The sequence below is a fragment of the Trichophyton benhamiae genome (assembly GCF_000151125.1).
Source record: "Trichophyton benhamiae CBS 112371 chromosome Unknown contig01293.0, whole genome shotgun sequence".
Taxonomy (NCBI): domain Eukaryota; kingdom Fungi; phylum Ascomycota; class Eurotiomycetes; order Onygenales; family Arthrodermataceae; genus Trichophyton; species Trichophyton benhamiae.
Window position 1 is genome coordinate 1,192,419 of NW_003315113.1, and position 19,420 is coordinate 1,211,838.

The 19,420-nt window shown below is 47.8% G+C and overlaps 7 protein-coding genes across 7 annotated transcripts; 3 read left to right on the top strand and 4 right to left on the bottom strand.

Annotated features, from left to right (window-relative positions):
* Positions 1–198: 198 nt before the first annotated feature.
* Positions 199–3,005, bottom strand: ARB_04387 (uncharacterized protein; the record flags this gene model as incomplete). Its single annotated transcript, XM_003017460.1, has 5 exons — positions 199–405; positions 506–710; positions 788–867; positions 940–2,787; positions 2,880–3,005. 5 exons carry the CDS (start codon positions 3,003–3,005, stop codon positions 199–201), a joined length of 2,466 nt encoding a protein of 821 aa, XP_003017506.1.
* A 382-nt stretch (positions 3,006–3,387) lies between these two features.
* ARB_04388 (uncharacterized protein) lies at positions 3,388–6,042 on the top strand (the record flags this gene model as incomplete). The annotated part of the gene is made up of 5 exons (XM_003017461.1): positions 3,388–3,405; positions 3,473–3,620; positions 3,757–4,514; positions 4,596–5,421; positions 5,486–6,042. 5 exons carry the CDS (start codon positions 3,388–3,390, stop codon positions 6,040–6,042), a joined length of 2,307 nt encoding a protein of 768 aa, XP_003017507.1.
* A 428-nt stretch (positions 6,043–6,470) lies between these two features.
* Positions 6,471–7,885, bottom strand: ARB_04390 (uncharacterized protein; the record flags this gene model as incomplete). Its single annotated transcript, XM_003017462.1, has 4 exons — positions 6,471–6,925; positions 6,978–7,050; positions 7,191–7,529; positions 7,649–7,885. The coding sequence occupies 4 exons, from the start codon at positions 7,883–7,885 to the stop codon at positions 6,471–6,473; spliced, it is 1,104 nt and encodes a 367-aa protein (XP_003017508.1).
* A 2,770-nt stretch (positions 7,886–10,655) lies between these two features.
* Positions 10,656–11,397, top strand: ARB_04391 (autophagy protein Apg16, putative; the record flags this gene model as incomplete). The annotated part of the gene is made up of 3 exons (XM_003017463.1): positions 10,656–10,740; positions 10,805–11,181; positions 11,239–11,397. The coding sequence occupies 3 exons, from the start codon at positions 10,656–10,658 to the stop codon at positions 11,395–11,397; spliced, it is 621 nt and encodes a 206-aa protein (XP_003017509.1).
* A 543-nt stretch (positions 11,398–11,940) lies between these two features.
* Positions 11,941–13,509, bottom strand: ARB_04392 (uncharacterized protein; the record flags this gene model as incomplete). The annotated part of the gene is made up of 1 exon (XM_003017464.1): positions 11,941–13,509. The coding sequence occupies one exon, from the start codon at positions 13,507–13,509 to the stop codon at positions 11,941–11,943; it is 1,569 nt and encodes a 522-aa protein (XP_003017510.1).
* A 1,008-nt stretch (positions 13,510–14,517) lies between these two features.
* On the bottom strand, positions 14,518–15,818 carry ARB_04393 (uncharacterized protein; the record flags this gene model as incomplete). The annotated part of the gene is made up of 2 exons (XM_003017465.1): positions 14,518–15,552; positions 15,663–15,818. 2 exons carry the CDS (start codon positions 15,816–15,818, stop codon positions 14,518–14,520), a joined length of 1,191 nt encoding a protein of 396 aa, XP_003017511.1.
* Positions 15,819–16,052: 234 nt separating this feature from the next.
* Positions 16,053–18,836, top strand: ARB_04394 (uncharacterized protein; the record flags this gene model as incomplete). Its single annotated transcript, XM_003017466.1, has 6 exons — positions 16,053–16,123; positions 16,271–16,780; positions 16,978–17,343; positions 17,422–17,820; positions 18,016–18,418; positions 18,468–18,836. 6 exons carry the CDS (start codon positions 16,053–16,055, stop codon positions 18,834–18,836), a joined length of 2,118 nt encoding a protein of 705 aa, XP_003017512.1.
* Positions 18,837–19,420: the final 584 nt, after the last annotated feature.

Below are 19,420 nucleotides of genomic sequence, written 5' to 3' on the forward strand. Positions count from 1 at the left end.
ACTGGCTTGCGTGGCATATCAAATTTGATAGGAAGATATATGTTCTTTATTAGAAATGTTCATGCGATTAGAACTCCTCGTTAATATGAGTGAGATAATCGCTATCCTTCTATAAACCGAATAAATACAAGCCGCTTAAACGCATTAGGTTATAGTCAATAGTCAATAATATATATCGCGAGGAAAGACAAAATGGTATCAAAGTTTAGACCTTATCCCCTCTAACCGGAATTTAACGTCTTTTAATGTTTTTGTGGATGGCTTCCAGTCTTCGAACTGTTTTAACAGTTCCATGGTTTCATCTGACAATTCATGTCGAACATATTCTTCTTCCAGGACTCCGCGCATCGCAAACGGAAGTATGTATGGATTGGCAGTTGAAGTTGATGCCGTGGGCGCAATCATCTTATGAAATTGGATGTCTGCGTTGCTGATCACAGTCGTTTCTAAGGTAAACCTTATTGCTAGTCTAGAAGCGGGCAGCCCATGAGTAAATTGCACATACATGGTTTTTGGGTTCTGTGGAGGCAAAAAAAGAGGGGGGGGGGGGGGTGAAGTACTTATAGACGTCCTTGTCTTCATATAGACGGGAGTGACCTTCTCCCGTGTATAAACTCCCAGCGAGAGGCGAACTGAGTTCTCGAATCAGGCCGTGGTCAGAGACTCCTAGGTTCCGCAACTTCATAGTGAAGCCAACCAGATGCGAAAGGCTAGAAAGATACGCGTAAGTATGATACTTTGGTTTAACATGTCATGGGAGGAGGTTTCATCATGATATTTGACTTACAAGCTGGGAGCATGCACCCGTCCATCGACAAACACAGCACGATAGATATGAGGATGCGAAACGGTTGTAAATGTAGAAGACTAGGAACTAGCGGTAAGCGCATGTCGAGACCAAAGCATACTTGCACAGTCATCTGGTGGATGAATACTCACCTCCAAAGATACGAGTTGATCGTCTATACTTCCAACATAAGTAACCTTTACGCCAAAATCCAGAGCAGCCTTCAAAGCGGCCCGGTAATCCTTCGAGACTTTGCTTTCAGCGTCTGTAAAATCAAACAACTCTCCAGCTGACCCGCTGATCCAACGGGATCTATAGTCAGCGAATGGCCCTAGGTTGATACCTGCCATTGCGCATATGCCGATCCGAGCGCAGCTCACACAGCCAAAGGCTATTAGCTTCGAGACCAGCATCGTTGCAACCGGGACACCTTGGCTGTGGCAAGAGACTAGGACAAAGTCAGCTTCCCGAATATGCTCAATCCAGTTGAGAAGCAGCTTCCAAAGCAAGTCGACCCGTTCAGAAATGCGCCCTTCGCCCTCGAGCGCAATCTTTTCTATGTGACAGGGTGAGTTATTTTCATCGGCCCATTCTTGAATTGCATTAGCGGCCATAGATGCAAACTTAACAGAGGTTCCTGTCGGCTGGCCAATAACTGTCCGTATTAAAGGTGTAGGGAAGTACCCATGTATACCGATCGCGATAGCCTTTTTTATCTGTGGAGTGGTTTGGCTCCGTAAGACATGTCTTGGTTCCGAGCCCTTCTTATAGAGCAGGCGGCTGAGCTGCTCGATGAAACTAGGTTTGCTCTCGAGGGGGAAGCTGGTGTGGAAGGATGGGAGAACCTGATTTGGCGGTGTTCGCTCCCCTTTCTTTGTTGATGGAGCTACAGGGACATTTGCTGGCTGAAGTGGGGGCTCTTTGGGGACGGTTTGCGAAGAGGGTTCTGGGGGAGTTGCGGCTTGAGGTATAGCTGTAGATGGTTTGACACGAGAGTTCTTAGAAGACGGGATATTTTGTGTCTCTGCAGCCAGTGAAGCCCCCTTCATCTGTTCCTTCGTGTTTTCATCAGGGGGTACATTCTCAGATGCATTTTCTCCTTTCTTAGCGGAGGAACCTATATCTGCTTGCTGTCTCGGCCAAAACAGCCATCCTGATGCCGATTCTCCACGTTTGTGCGTAGTATCTTCGGCAGGTTGATTTTTATCACTTGCGCCTTCTGGTTGTGATTGGCTAATACTTTCTTCTTGAGGATTGGATTGTGGTGTAGTGGTGGTGTTCTCCGCGCTTTGGGGATTCGATATCGGCTCAAGTGGTTTTGCTTGAGTGTTAGCATTAGATCCGCCCCATAGCTGAAGCCACGACCTTGACTGTGAAACCCGGACTTCTTTGAGTCCAGAGGTATCATGTTTGTTGATATCCTCTTTAATTGTACTGCATGTATTTTCAAGTCCAACCTTTGGCGTAGACGAGCCGTCCTCCTTCACAATGGCAGGGTCGGATGGCTGCGGAGTAGGTTCATTTGTGTTCTTTGCCATTGAGAGCCACTCAAACCAGCCTATCGAGCGAGGTTGTTCGTTATGTATTTCCTTTTGTGGCAGATCAACTGTTGTTTCTGATGGCGCATTTGGTGATCCCTTTTTTGGCTCTATGGGCTGGGTTTCTTGTGGTGTTTCGTCCTCCTTTGGCTCGCCTTCCACCTTATCCGTACCTTCAGACGGTTTTAAGCCGTTATGAACGTTCCTGGCGATATTATTCGAGATGTTTGGTTTTGGCATAGATGGGGCCTCTGTGGATGCGATATTCACTTTTGTGGTGGCAACTTCCGCTGGAAGTGACCGAGCAGATATTCCAACCCCTTTCGTAAACTGGATTGAAGGAGGCCGGGAGGATATGGCAGTGCTTCGTAAAGACGAGGATGATCGCGAGCGTTGAGAGGCTGCTGAACTAGCTGCCGATATGCTCTCACGGGCGACCTCGGTAACGGCCGCCGCTTTGGACTGAGTGGGCCAAGATCTAAGGTACCAGCTCTATGGGAAAGGGGGGGTCAGTAGAGGCACACCTAACCATAGCATAACAAAAACATCCTCACCATTCCATCTCCTGGTAGTTCCTTGATGGTGTCTTCGTTTGTAGTCGCACTGCTCGTACTTGGTGGATGTGAACTGCTGCCTTTCTGGCCCTTTGATGCTCGTGCGGCACGCGCTGCGGGAGCCATCGAGGCCGATGATAGAGCATCACCACGCAGTTTGGCGGTCCAGAGAAGCGTCTATCATGTTCTCCTGGTCAAGAAGAGGCCCCTCCAAGTGCGTAGGTAGTATTTGCAGAGGTTCAATATGTTGTCTCTTTTTCGTTGCTTCGATGCGCCTCGTCGTGGTCAGTAGCTCAAGTAACGTGATGTCATTGATTATATAATAGTTAGAGAATCTGATAAGGACTGATTAGGGCGGTGAGGCTCGGCAGAAAAGTTGCTTTTGCAGAGCTTTTTTTTTTTTCTGTGCTGAACCTAGACATACGTGCAGACAGCCAGACACTGTCGTTTTTTTATATATCCAGGAGGGAGAAGTTGAGTGCTCGGGGCCGGGCCATTAGAGTGCACCATGGCGATCCAGAAGAAGGTAGGTTATTCACTGCTATCTTCTCTTGTGCTGCGAATGGGAGGTTGCTGACTGTCTGGTCACCCAGCACGGAAAAGGTCGTTTAGATAAGTGGTATCGATTGGCAAAGGAGAAGGGATACCGCGCGCGAGCTGCCTTCAAATTGATCCAGCTGAACAAGAAATATGGCTTTCTCGAGAAGAGTAAAGTCCTTTTGGATCTTTGCGCAGCCCCAGGTGTAAGACAATGCCACCTTTCTTTCATATCCCACTGGTATGCTTAAAGTCCGATGACATCCTAACGCCATCTTCTGAATGTTTTAGTCGTGGTGTCAAGTTGCAGCCGAATGCATGCCATCGCAGAGCCTTATAGTTGGCGTTGATCTCTCCCCTATCAAGCCGATCCCTAAAGTTATCACGTTCCAAAGCGACATCACAACGGATAAGTGCAGGGCCACAATTCGACAACATTTCAAGACTTGGAAGGCAGACACAGTACTTCACGATGGTGCGCCGAATGTCGGTACTGCCTGGGTTCAGGATGCTTTCTCCCAGGCGGAATTAGTTTTACAGTCATTGAAGCTAGCAACGGAATTCCTAGTACCCGGAGGAACTTTTGTCACGAAGGTTTTCAGATCGAAAGATTACAATCCTCTTCTTTGGGTTTTCAAACAACTCTTCACCACAGTGGAAGCGACCAAACCACCGTCTTCTCGAAATGTGTCAGCCGAAATTTTCGTTGTCTGCCTCGGATTTAAAGCACCCAAGCATATCGACCCCAAGTTCCTGGACCCCAAGCATGTCTTTGCAGAATTGCAAGATCCTAACCCGAACAATGAGGCAAAAGTTTTCAATCCAGAAAAGAAGAAGAGAAAGAGAGATGGATACGAAGAAAATGACTGGACCCAGCACAAAGAATTACCAGCCACGGAGTTCATAAACACCACAGATCCAATATCAATTTTGGGTTCGTATAACAAACTCACATTTACGCAATCGCCGGGCGGGGATCTTGCACTTGCAACTCTGCAGCGATTACCAGAGACTACCAACGAAATACGGATGTGCTGTGAGGATCTCAAGGTTCTTGGTAAAAAGGATTTCCGACAACTTTTGCGATGGAGGATCAAAGTGCGCGAGAAATTTGGACTAGCCGTGAAAAAGGGGCCAAAAAATGAGGAAGAAACCGAAGAGGTTGCCGAAGTAGAGCCCATGGACGAGGAACTTGCCCTCCAAGAAGACCTTAGGCGTATGCATGAGCGCGAGACTTCCAAAAACAAACGAGAACGGCGGAAAGAGAATGAGCGAAAACGAAAGGACATTGTCAGATTGCAGATGAATATGACGACGCCCAAGGAAATAGGAATGGAGCAGGCTGGTCCCCTGGGAGAGGGAGCAATGTTCAGATTACAGACAGCAGAGAAACTCCCCGCTGCGCGCTCGGTATCTGCTAGTAGTATGGCGGCTGCGGTAGAGAGCAGTAGCGAAGAGGAAGAAGATTCCAGTGAAGAGGATTCAGATGAAGACGGTGACCGATTAGAGCGTCAGCTTGATGAACTTTACTCCCAATACCAAGAAGCACGCGACAATCGAGATGCCAAATTACGTGCCAAAAAGTCTCGCAAGGATTACGAAACAGAGGCGTGGGAAGGATTTTCTGACGAGAGAGAAGGAGAGGAATCAGACAATGAATCTCCTCAAACATTCCCTATAGCACCTGTGGGAGACCATGTCAACGGTCTTTCCAACAAGGCCGCTATGTTTTTCGATCAAGATATATTCCGGGATCTTGGAGCCGTTGAAGATGGAGAAGCAAGCGATGACCCCGGCGCCACAAAGACAAATGGTGTGACCAAGGAACAATCTACTGTCACTAATAAAGAGGCAACTAAAAATAAACGAAAAGCTGCTTCACCCTCTCCATCTATATCTAGTGACTGCAGTTACCAGGAGGTCGAGCTAGACAAGTCAGAAACCTTCGAAGACAACGACGACCCCAAGTTAAACGATGACCCACGGAAGAAAAATGGGCAACTTGGTAGGTTTCTCCAACCACTTATTTCTAAGTTTACAATAGACATTTACTAACTTGGTCATGACAGATGTCGACATAATAACAGCCGAAGCTATGGCTTTAGCCCATCAAATGGCCAGGGGCGAGAAAACCACTGAAGACTTTGTTGACGATGGTTTCCATAGATATTCATTCCGCGATGTTGACGGTCTTCCGCAGTGGTTCCTCGATGACGAGAATCAACATTCGAAAATACAAAGGCCGATAACTGCCGCAGCAGCGGCAGCTATCCGAGAGAAGATGCGTGCTATCAATGCCCGACCGATCAAGAAGGTCCGTGAAGCCAAGAGCAGGAAGAAATTCAAACAAGCTCAAAAACTAGAAAAACTACGCAAGAAGTCATCACTGTTGGCCGAGGATGAAGGCATCAGTGAAAGAGATAAGGCCCAGTCAATTGCGAAAATGATAAGCAAGGCCACTAAGAAAAAGCCGAAGCAGAGCGTCAAGCTTGTGGTAGCTAGAGGAGGGAATAAAGGCATTTCCGGTCGTCCTCGGGGAGTCAAGGGACGCTACAAGATTGTTGATGCTCGGATGAAAAAAGATATCAGAGCAGAAAAGAGATTGGCGAAGAAAAAGAGCAAATGAAATATAATTATATAGAGAGAAGAATAGATTCGCCAATACATGCCTGCTATTCTTCAACCTTCAGCAAAGAGATTCCCGAAAAATATCTATCGCTATGCTATTAAACAACCAGCGTAATGCTTGCCGAAATAATGGTATTTTAATCACCAAATAAACATGAAGTAAACCGAAATAACCAAGTCGATGTTAAATGCAACGACCGCCCGTCAAGCTGGGGTTTCATAGTTCACAACTATGAAGGAAACAAATACAAGGGTAGCACCGAACCAATACATTCCAGTTGCATATTTGTGTTGGATAATAATTTGACCAAGCAACGATAACGGAATGTTGAGACTCAGTCCAATTGTCACGATAACCGGACTCGTGAGCAATAGCGAAAATGCCCAACATATATCAGATGCGAATGATATGATTGCATTAACCTATCAGAAGTCAGCATAAAAACCCAGCTCTCCCTTTAACGCCAGTAGCTTACTTACCAAAACGATCAAGAAGACAAGTTTGGTTGGCGGAAGGGCAAATGGCTCGACCCCAGTATAATGCAATACTACGAACCCAGGCCAGAGGATTATAGAAGCGAAAACTCCGACCAGACCAAAAAACAGGCGCATGTCAACTCGTGACTCGTCTTCAACCCGTCTCTTCATCAAAGTGGTATAAACTCCGTATAACACAGCACTAAATGCGGCCATGAAATTACCAAGGATAACTTCCCCGGCCGGCTTATTGGGGAAAGTACCATTCTTCGAGCCAGATGAGCTAGAGATATCCACTCTAGATATTAAAAATATGCCGATGAGGGATGTAAGAACTCCGATACATTTGCGGAGTGTGAACTTCTCAACCTTGATCATTGCTCCGAATATAAGTGTCCATACACCTAGAATAGAATGTTAATAACTATATTCTCTATTTCACCACGGAGGGCTTACCACTTGTAGAAGTCAAGACAGTGGTACTAGCAACACTTGTGTACTGAAGACATGCCATGGCAAAGTAGTTTGCCTTTGAGCTCGTAGTTAGACTAACATGCTTCCTAAGAGATATAACTATTTTTTGAACACCAGTGTATAGACGTATCTTACCGCAAACTTCACATGAGTTAGCACCTATTAGCAGAAAACAATCCAGAAGGTCCTGCTTACCCATATTATGCAAAACTCCAAGCTCAACTTAGCTGTTTCTTTGAAACCCAGCTTGGTTCCGGTGGTCGCATGTTGCTCCTGTGCACCTGTATCAATTGTCTCTTGTGGCAGTCCTTCATCTTGATTGGAGCGTAAAATTGGCTGTGTCTCTTCTCCCGACGCAGGACACTCAAACTCCCGAATTAGTGCTTGAAATGATCTGATATCTTGTAGTTTTCCCGTCTTCCAGAGCCTGTGAATTCGCCCACCAACGAAGGGCACCAGCATGAAGACGAAGGAGCCGCTGTTGAGATATGTCACCAGGTATGGCTTGGAATAAGTGTTATCCGCGAATATAGTCTGTTATTATTATGCAGCGTCGATATTAGTAAATAACTACAAGTCATGCAGTCATAACTACCGTTATTATTGTATCATTGATGGCATGAATATGCAGCGTTTAGCTGTTGGGAACCTACGCTGGCAAGGAAGTTCGATGTCGTCCAGAGCACCACGACTATCAGGAGGAGAAAAGTGCCCAGGGTCCGCCGACCGCGTCTGCCCATGCTGGTTGGGGCCATCGGGCTACCTTGATCTCCGTCCAAGAGGGCAGTGGTCGATGTTGGGTGTGGTCGACGGTTGTTGGATGGCCCTTGGTGCTCGTATCGCTGGTTGGCGCTATCAGCGCCGCCAGAGACATCGTGACCAGCCACCATATTTACTAAAGACAGGTTGACATGGATATTTCATATACAGACCGAGTAATACATGTAAAAAAGTGAAGGGTAAACGAAGGACAGAGGCTCTTCCCCAGTGTTCCCGTCCTACTTTCTGTGGCTGGCTACCGTATGCTTTGGTGTAACGCTCCGGCCTTGCCGCTGGTCTACCGATTTTAGTTATGCCAGAGTGAAGGGTGCAGCGAAGTATAGAAAGGACGCTGTGTCAAGGCAAATAACAGAAGGAAAATCATGTAGTAGTCCAAATAGATAACAGCTGCTGGGAGAAGGGATAATATAGGTCAAATGGCTATATATATACACTCCTGTATTAAAGGAAAACCGAGTGCAAGAAATAGGGATGGCATCTGAATTCAGTACAGCTGAACTTCATTGAACGCGCAATGGGCCGTCTCCCTGAATGATGACTCTGGCAAAGTGAAAATTCGGCAAGGAAATAGTAATATGCAAGGGTCAATATCCTATATCCCAGACGAGAGGGCAAAAGGTTGTGATATTAAACGGAGTGTGATGTAAACGCCGAAAAGAAAGTCCCGTGATAATTAAGTGAAGGAGGGGGTTCTAAAAGGATCAGTCGAAGGTTGTCATTAACAGGCACAGGCATCTCGATCGCTGTCGTGGTTGACGTTGATAACGTCATCGAAGTCCCCGTTGAACTCCTCAGACTCTTCTTGCATGAGAGCACTCTTAGCAATCACTGTTGTTCATAAACATATTAGTATATCGCTTTAAAGGCGTTAAAGAGGTGTTAAAAGACCGACCTTCGAACGCTTGCTCTACATTAATAGCCTCCTTGGCACTGGTTTCGAAGTAGGGAATATTGCCCTTCGACTGACAGTATGTAGAGGCTCTCTTCGAGGATATCATTCTTTTGCTCTCTTCGACATCAATCTTGTTCCCGAGCACAACCTATACTTTGCATTAGTTTTTCTCAGGTTCAAGTAGTAAAAGTGAAGATATGCTGCTCACAAAGGGAAAGCTTTCGGGATCTCTCAAGTTGGCTTGAATGAGGAACTCATCTCTCCAACTATCCAAAGTCTCGAAACTCTTTGAGTTATTGACGTCGTATACAAGGACACAGCAATCGGCGCCTCGGTAGAAGGCAACTCCCAGCGACTGGAATCTCTCTTGCCCCGCAGTATCCCATATCTGGATGAAACATTTAGTTTATTGTATACCCAAGCGATGTTTGGTGTAAGGTCCAGTATGTACCTGCATCGTGACCAGTCGTCCATCTACCATGACTTCCTTGGTAAGGTAGTCAGCTCCGATGGTGGCTTTGTAGCTGGCACTGTATTTTTTGTTGACCTAGCCATCAAGGAAGAAATATTAGCAGGGCAATTCTCCCAAGGAGCAGTATAGCTCAGTTTAGGATGACAGAGCCACTAACATATTGGTTCATCAAGCTCGTTTTGCCCACACCGCTATCACCAAGGATGATAACCTGTATTTAAAGAAAAGCATCAGTGACCCATCTTCCATCAGACAGAGAGGCCGTTTTTTGCATTTATTGCAAGTAGCCCACCTTCAATAGAACCTTCTTGCGGGACGCCATGGCTGCAGGGTAGTATGTATGACAGCAAAGGCAAGCTCAGGTTGCCAGGAAGTCGGTCGAAGAGCGGGAGGGCGCCGTCAGGGAACACCACGCAGAGCCGGGTTGCGAAAGAGTCGTTCTGCGGTATCCGTCGGTGAGTATAGGGCACTGTGTACACTGTACAGCTTTACTCTGGCTATATCTGTATAACCAGAGCTCTCTGCGGGCGATGAGGGGGTGAAGAGGGTCGTTATTTGGTGTTTTGGAGCTTCCAGCGAAAGTTGAAGTTGCATAACATCATAACACGGGCGCCAAGACCGTGACCCTTATTTTCCCCTGGTAGCATCACATGATGGACACAACCGGTCCGCGTATAAAAAGGATGAAAAGAGGAGATGGGAATCATGCAGGCAGAGACAGGAATGCACGACGATGGAGACATGGCTATCCAGAGCTTTGATTGCTTTGTAAAGGGGAACATGCTACGGCTATTGACTGGAACACTCTGAGACAACAGAAGAAACTAGATACTGCAACAGGACATTATGGACTTACCTTGGGAGAATCAAGACGTAAACAGTAACAGGCACTCCTGGTTAATATCGACAGCCGCCTGTTTGCAAACTGCTTGCCCTGCGAGTGTTAGTTACATACGGAGTACGGAGTAGTTAGAGGCTCATTTTACAGTAGTAGCAGTGCCAAGACCCACCGCTTCTTAGCCGCAAGTTACCGCGATGTCATGCAGGTTGGGAGATAGACACGCTACGGGTGACAGGCCTCTCTGCAGCAGAGGATGATATGGCCCTGTCACATAGAACGCGTTAGGCTGCAGAGCGCTTCGAGTGTTCCTTCAGAAGCAACGCTGCAGGGAATATAGAGACCGCTTAGGTGCCTATAGCTGCCTGCATCGGAAGGCTCCGGTTCCCCGTTGTCTCCCACCTTATCCAATAATATCTCGTTTTTTATAATTACGTAATTAGAATACCACCCTCTCTGCTTGTTTTTATATATGTAAGTTCCAAGGTTGGTTGAAACCCGAATTTTGGCCCGATGGCACAAATAGTCCGCCGTACCCACTTAGTCCACCTCATTACTGCCTTACAATTTCTTGGGCTTCTGACCCAATAGTCCCTGCTCTCTCTCCATCACTGTCCCTATACATAGTGATCTTCACCCTCAGGTACAAGCTTGTCTCGGCCAAGTTGCACGGTCAGTATGTCAAGCTGGAGGCAGGACTACTCTGCAGCCTTGCGTACCAGGGACCAGCGAGAAAAGGCATATGTTTCCGTTCTGGAGGCCTGTATGTCCTTCCATCACATTTCGCCATAACCTTGTCTATGCTTGTTTACTAAATGACTGCCTAGATACCCGCTTAGCTGATCGCTCAGGCAGCCTGGAAAAGGAACGAGCTGAAGCCGTTCGATATGCCCAAAACCTTTCAGGGTCCAAAGAGAATGATACCCCCCAAGACAAAAAATACCAGAGCCCGCATGATAGCCCTGCTGTTCTATCAGGGCTAGATCCCCTGCTTACTGCGAATCAAGATTTGGCTGCTGCACAAAAGGCACGGGAAGAACTCTCAAATAAACTTGAGCAAGCCACGGGGAAGGTAGATACACTCTTAAGAAAATTGAATACAGAGTCACAGAGGGTAGCGGATTTGGCCGTAGAAAGAACACAGCTACAGATCCGTCTAAGGGATAGGGACGAGGAATTAAGGGGGAAGGCTAAGCTACTTGACGTTCGTTCCGACTTGATACCTTTATTTTGATAGAAACACTAACTTACAAGGTTATAGGATGTCCAAGATGAGCTTGTATCACTAAATCTACAATTTAACATGGCCGAAGAGCGGGCTAAGAGGTTTGAAGAAGAGAATCAACAGCTCGTAGATAGATGGATGGCAAGAATGGGACAGGAAGCTGAAGCAATGAACAAAGCATCCAGGTTTTCATAATTTAGATTTGTACGCCCCGAGGAAGAAGGATAGAACAGCTTGTCGATAGGTGGTACAGCCTCGATTATGCAGTCTTAGATAAATTAAATAAATAGGATACTAAATGTACATTGATTTTCAATTTCTTTGTCTAATAACCACAAAGTTCTCTAAATACGAAAAGCGCCAAATCACCTGTCACTGTAAAGCTTGCTCAAACGATAACACACACCCGAACCCAACCATTCCAGCCGTCCGGGTATAAACCGCCAAAGTACCGCCAATCCAACGAGTGTTGTCCAGAGAAAGAAGTGAGTTTAACAACACTTCGACAAATTTATAATGACCAATCTATAGGGAAAGGAAAAAATAACGGGGTATGCATGGCTCGCGAGAGCTCTGGAAGGTGGCCAAAAAAAAAAAAAGCAGGGGAACCAAAACGTCTAATTGCGGCAATCTCCATCTATAATCGCCAACAACGTTTCGAAAGGGATATAAACGAAGTAGCTGTCTAGGTCGTTGCATTCAAAAAAGAAGAAAGAAAAGAGAAGAGCGTAGGATCACTCAGTTATAAAGAGAGTCTGAAAAGGCTCGCAGTCTGGAGCTATCCTTTTTTGCAATGAAATAGGTGCCCCCAGCATTGGTCCAGCTAACAGAGTCAGACCAATAATTATGTCTCTCAACTGAAAGCAGGTTAATAGGTGAGTTGAGGTTTCGGGCTTGCATCTTGTGTCCTGTCGGAACAAAGGATTTGAGTGATACAATCTGGCAGCCTTCTTTCAGGTCCAGCAAAAGATTGATTATCCTGTTGTTCGTTTCCGGGGTGAAAGCCTGATTATTGATGAGAACGACGTCAGCCCGCCGTAGAGCCTTAGCTATGCGTTCGTTGTCCAAGAAGTCACCCTGGACTAAATGTACTTTTCCCGATGACAGGCCCCATAAACGGCATCTAGCTTTGAATTCAGCCTGCTGCAGACGAGCCAAGTCGCAGGCATTTTGCATCATCTCACAACCCCAGCTCTCACAACCAACCTCCAGGGCGGCCTGGAGGACAACGTTGCCCACACCGGAACCCAGATCAACGAATACCTGGTCAGATTTTAAATGCGTCTTTTGGAATATATCTGAGATAAAGCGGGGTAGAAGCTCTCCATAGACGTTATCAGTTCCGCTTTCGTACTTCTTGAGTGATTCCACACGCAGAGAGACAGTTCGGCTATACACCTGGGTTAGAATTCTCTCAACCCACGGCAGCGAGAGTGAATGCATCGCATCAAGGTGTTTGGCAATAACGCCTTCGTCCCGGAGCCGTCTGATGGTTTCATTATACGCCTTCACCGCATTCCAAAAGTCCTTTGGCGATTCCTGTTTGATGGCACGCCGCAAAAGACGGATATAGCCGGTGGAGTCATCGGTGAAAGCAGATATCTGGTCCTCGGGGATATAGTTGTGTGATACAGTTTCGACCACCTGCACAATATCTTCCAACGGCTTGAACCCATCGTTTTCTCGCGGTATGACCAGCTGGTACCTCTCCCTCTGCGAGTATGTGGGATACTGAAGAGCTATTGTTGTGCACCCGCTGGGCTCTTTAAAAGCACTGCTGAATCCCGGCGTCTTCTTCTCGATGGATGCTATGTCCATGGCATGGACCATCGGGAATGAGTGTTCGGCAGTCTCAGAAAACGCAATCTCGGAGCGTAACTGGCGTTTTAAATCTGGCTCCGCGCTAGCGCTCACCTTGGTCCTTTTCGATAACCGGATATCCAGAGACTCGTCGGTCTCGCTGCCATCGCTACTGCTAAGGAGTTGTTGGACTGCGGGGGACGATCGCTTGCGGGACACGGATCTTGAACGGGGCGGGTTAACGGCCAGATGATCGGACTTGCTAGCAACAGCAACCTTCTTCTTCACAGTTCCGGTAGAGTCGGATAAGGTCGATTTCCGTGGAGAGGTGACGATACGTTTGGCGGATGATTCGGAGTGCGCGCGCTCGGAGGGGGGTTTCACGGGGTGTGATGGGGCCGATGAAGACCGGACGATGGGCGGCTTGCATTCGACTCTGCGTATCTGAGCCTTTTGGGCCTGTATCACACCTGTCCCTTTCTTCTGAAGGTGGTCGAAAAAACCCATCGTCGGTCACAAGGCTGCAGGCAGACCCTGTTGCCCTCGCGGCTTATTCAGTGTGAAGTAAAGAATGTGGGTGGTTAAATAATAGGCGTGCGAAGGAGAAATCAATGAATAGAGGATATTTATAAAGAGCGAAAGGTATGTTAATGATATCTTCACGTCAAACCCGTGAAGCCTGGCTGTATTTGCTTCCCTTTGCTTCTCCTTCTTCTTCCGCTTTCTTTATTGTCAGAAAAGCGCGGCGGATAACGATGTCACGGGACCTTAGTCACGAGGGCTGATGAGGCTGAAAAGCTTAAGCTTACTAAGAAAGTATCTTCGTAATCGACCACACCTTAATTCTACGCATGGAAAGTCTAGAAAGGCGAAGGAAAAAATCGATAGCAGGGGACAGGCTTCCAAGTTGTGGCAATAGCTGGGCGTTGTAAGACTCGGTTTAATTGGCAGATGAAAGGTGGATTGCACCTATGTTGATTGATTGGCCCTTGGGATGAGATGGGATCGTGTGTAGTAGTATATATGATAGGGACAGGACAAATCTCCATCGTCAAGGTAGATATTAAATAAATTAATTTGTTTAAAGAGACATGGCCAATAACAGCCAGGAAATGGCCCCAGCTCGACAGGGTAGTATGTCCAGAAAGTGTCGTCCGGGTTGAGTCGATCAAACGCGAGACAAATGAAAGGGATAGAAGATGGTGTTTTGAGGGAGAGAATGCATCTGCAGCAGCCTCGCATTTCATTAGTAGTCCAAGAGGAGGCAAAAAGGGGGAAAGGCGGAAAAGAAAGAGCGAAAAGAAAGAATATACAGATGGCGTTGATGTGTAGAATAATCAGATATGCATGGTTAATGCATTGACTTTAGGCCTGCTGGTCGCTTGGAATGTGGGATGCAGAAGGGTATTAACATTATAAGTAGGGATATGCTCCAAAAAAAGGGAAGGGGGGGGGGGGGGGGGTTTAGTTTGAGGAGCGCGGCTGCAGAAAATTAGAATTAAGAGAGCTTTGGTTTTAGCAACGAGTGTTCAAAGAACCGCTCAGAGCTCCTGTTGAAGGGTACATGGACGAGTCTTGCAGTCTCATCAGCACGCTTTTGACCGAGCCGAGCCACTTGTCGACTGACTCTTCGTCGTAGGCGCAGAAACGATAGGTGACGTCTTCGGTGATAAGCTGAAAACAGAATATCTTTGACCTTGAGAGGGGGTCAACCTCTGCCGCATTGATGACTTCGGTCATTGGTATGATCTTGACAGCCGAGTATTCGTGTTGGTCCTTGTAGAAGGAGAGGCTCTGGACTCGAAGAACCGTCCATAGCTTTTTCCATTTGCGGACGCCCTTCCGGCCCTTCAAACATTGCAGATAACCCTGGAATATGACGCCCTCTGGGTCTGGCTGGCTAGGAGCAGCTTCACTTTGGCCACTGGCCAGGCGCCGTAGACTTTGTTGATGTTGCTGTTGCGGTGGCTGTTGATTGTCTCTGTGAGAGCAGGATTTCCGGTTGAGCGCTGGTTGAGACCTCGAAGAAGGCAAAGACTGACCGGCAGCATCAGAGAATTCGGAGCAAGAGGTGATTTCATTGCCTGAATAGTCCTGGGTAGTTCGGCGCTTCACTCGACCAGGTTGTGCGGGTGCCGTCAGGAGAGAAGGAGTTCGTCCCAGAGCCGCCGTGGCTCCTCTGCCTTCAACCTCGGACATTTCAGCCGCACTCTCATCTGCCTCTGCGATGGTCTGCTTCCGGCCGTGTATCTGCTCGTAGTAGTTTACGACCGAGTCTGGATAGTCGACCGAGCACTCACGGTGCAGCTGCTCAACCCATGAATCCGCCTCCTCTGTCGACGTAGCCTGGAAGCGGTAGTTCTTCGAGGGTGAGAAGACGCCAAAAACATTCGGCCTGTTCGACCTAGGCGTTGACTTGACGTGGGCAACGGCCGAGACGTCGGAGAGGGAGAGGGCGAGCTGCAGCTGGGCCTCTTCCTTGTCTTTGTATAGCGAGAGCAGGTTCGGCCGCAGAACGAGGTATCCAGGCTTCCACGACGACTTGAACGCCTACTCGCACAAACGGTCAGTCAGTCAGTCAGTCCACCAGCCAGCCAGCCAGTTCAATCGATCGATCAGCCAGCCGACGATGGCGTATCTCAATGAGTGGTAAAGCGTACATGCTTGCTCTTCGACCGCCGCAGCACCTTGCCTCGCTTCAGCACCCGGTCGAACTCGAAGCTCCCGTTCTCGTTGACCGGCGAAAAGGCATCCAGTATCTGGCTCCGACGGACTCCAGCTCTCTCTGTGTGTCCCTCTGCGGCGATCGCATCCATCGCAGTCGATCGATCTTCCACTGCTGGGAGTTGTAGGTGCAATGTCATCTCGTAAAAAAAACTACCTAGGCAAGGAAAATAGAAAAAAAAAAAGGCGATATCAAGTAGGATTATAGAAGACGCCACCCCTCGGTCTTTAGAAGAGGAGAGTCCTCAACTTGACGGGATTCAGGGGGAACTGCAGAGGTCCTTTAAATGCCATTATTGCCATTCATCTATCTCACGTAGTTATTTATGGCCCCTGTGAAGCAGGAGAAGGGCGTCTCTTCTCCAGGTCCACAGGCAGTGGCCTCGAACAGTTTCAGGTCCGCTCCCCCGGCCCTCCAACGAGCAGAGCGAGAGCGCTAGCTAGACGGCGGGATACGAGAGAAGCAGCGAGGAAGAAGAGGCTTAACATCATATTATTACCAAGAGACACTCAGGGCCTTCTGATACGCTGGCTCAGTCTTCAGTCAACTCAACCGCCCGCAGGATCCTTCAGGGGCTTCGCCTTGTGCGTTTTTGATATCTGCCCTCCGCCCGCCATCGCCAGCGCCTGCAAGGCTGATTCCTTTGCAGCAGCAGAGCGGCGCTTCCTGCGAGTCCATCAGTGCCCGTAACAGCCATCCACCTCGCCTGCTTGCTGTCCTACTGGCGATATTCAAACCTCTGCTTCGGCTTGACTGCTTTTTATTTTATTTTTTCTTTTCTCTCCCTTTTTTTTTCCCGGTTGGTCAGGAAGTCTTGGCGTGTTTCCTCTCTTTCAACTTTCTTTTCGCTTTCGAAGACGAGGAAAAGACAGAAAAGACAAGCAGAAACAACCACCAGCCCAGCGAAGCCTGCGAGGACGACGAAGAAGAAGAAGAAGAGCGTCGTCGACTGTCTTCCTGTCTCGTCTGCGGTTTCTCATGCTCTCGATGGCTCTGCGTTAGTCGGATCCCCCCCCGTCTGCCGTCCGCCCATCCCCATCGTGCTTCGTCACCGTTCGCCATCCGCGGCCAGTCTCGTCGACTCCAAGCCAACAACCAACACATTACTCTGACCCCGTCGCTCGTTTTTGAACTCCCTCGCTGTCTGCAGCGTCTTTCTCCTTTTTAGACTGCAAGCTCTGAGACGTCCTCGAGCTTTGCTGCGTCGAATTCGGCTCCTTTTCTTCAAACAAGAAGCAACAAAGACACAGCAACAGCAAAGGAAGGGAAAAAAAAAAAAAAAAGAAAGAAAAGAACCTGCCTCAATTCTGCGCTGATATACACACACCCGTCGCCATCATGGGGATTATGAAGCGACTCACGAAGAGTGTGCCCGGCATGCTTTCCCCTTCGCCGCTAGATGGCAGTCTTACCAATGAAAAGGGGACGATAATATCGAGATTCGCTTTTTTTAAACGCCGTATACGACTACGGAGGAACTCTTCTATTTCGATCCCTCTGGGCCTTGTTTTACTATTTCCATGCATTGTAATAATCCTTATTGTCCTCCTCTTCGTTACTCATCCTTCTTCTCCCGGTGGGATGCTGATGCCCACTGGTACTCCTCCTTCTATACGGTATGTTCTCCTTAACACGTAAGCTACATTTAATTTTTATACGAATTGTATACTGACGGCTATGCTCCCGGAAATCAGAAAAATCAGCGAGAAATATGATAAAGTGTTTGAAGTAGGCTGCAGAGAAATCGACACCAGCCAGCCTAGAGCAAACGCCGCCTTCGTCGTCCTAGCCAGAAACAAGGAGCTGGAGGGTGTAATCCAGTCTATGAAGTCGATCGAGCGCCACTTCAACCGATACTACAACTACCCGTATGTATTCTTGAACGATGGAGACTTCGATGATAACTTCAAGGATACCGTCACCAATTACACCAAATCCAGCGTGGAGTTTGGCAAGATCGACTCGTCAATGTGGGGATACCCTGACTGGACCGATGCTGAGGTAGCCAAAGAGGGTATCCGCAAACAGGGAGACGCTGCTATCATGTACGGAGGAATGGAGAGCTATCACCACATGTGTCGATTCTACTCTGGGTTCGTCGTCGTCTTGTCTTACACCCATACTTCCCTGGATACTAACATCTGTCTAGGTTCTTCTATAAACATGAGCTGCTAATGAAGTATGAGTGGTACTGGCGCCTGGAGCCAGAGATCAAATACTTCTGCGATATCACCTAGTTCGTTGCCCTGGATCCCTCTCGTTTAGACAATTAGCTGACCTTCATTCAGTGACCCTTTCCTGGAGATGGCTAAGAACAACAAGACGTATGGCTTCACAATTGCCGTCAAGGAACTTAAAGAGACCGTGCCGAATATCTTCCGCTATGCGTCTGCCTACAAACGAACGAACAACATCACTTCCCAAGGTTTATGGGAAATGTTTCTCGAGGACCCTGTCGAGGAGGAAAAACCGGCAGAAGAGAACAATGCTCTCCCAGACGAGATTCTACAGACCCAGCCCGGTGCTGCCGGCCTCAAAGACGTTGATCCTGAAGCAATGGAAGGCGAGACGTATAATATGTGCCATTTCTGGAGTAACTTCGAGATCGCACGGTTGGATTTCTTCCGTAGCAAGGCTTACGAAGACTTCTTCACGATGATGGATAGGAGTGGTGGCTTTTGGAATGAACGAGTACGTCTTTGTCTACCCATCTTCTATATATATGAATTTCTTGCTACAGGTGCTAACGAAACCCTTTCTTCATCAGTGGGGAGATGCGCCTATCCACTCTCTTGCTGCCGGCGCACTTCTATCTCCAGCCGACATTCACTACTTCAGAGATTTTGGATATCGTCACACCACCATCCAGCACTGCCCCGCCAATGCTCCAGCCAGACAACGCGTTCGAGATCCATATCTCGAACAAACCACTCTGGACCCGAAGCTCCGCCAAGAAGAGGACGAATACTGGGACTCTCCAGATCCACCCAAGGAGAACGGCGTTGGCTGCCGATGTCGCTGTGATACCGACATCGTCGACGTGGAAGGCAAGCATGGCAGTTGTCTAGCGGATTGGGTTAAAGTCGCAGGAGGATGGGCGTCGCCGTAGATCATCAACCACTACGCAACGACCACCTTCCCTTGCTTCTTTCTCTATTTTTTCCCCGTTTTTTCTTTTCTGTTTTCTCTCTGCCGGCGCGACATTGGCTATACCCTTTTGCACACACCTACACCATCGGGTCCGCAACGCCGTGCCACGAAGATATATCATGACTTGTCCTCCCCTACTCATCCTCCCTTTTTTTTTTTTTTTTTTTTATATCATCAAGCCAACTTCGAAATTCCGTCCCCTTTTTTCCTTCGTCATTCCATCTTATATCTTCCCCCGGTAACTGTATCTCGGGGAGGATTACAGTGCTCGAAAACTTTGAAACCGTTCCGTTCCATTCCCTTTCCCATGACATGAGATAGAAGAAGGGCCTCGCAGCTTTGCGTTCTGCTGCCGACCAACAATTATCATTTAATACAGTTCTTTGGCTCGATGCCTTACCTCTTTTTTTTTTCTTTTCTTTTTTTTTTTTTATCATCACTGTTCACCTGTTGCAGAAGCCCATTCGGATATACTAATAAGAGAGAAGGAAAGAAACATTGTTTGCAATCAACTGAATCGAGTCATTACCTTCATCATCCTCA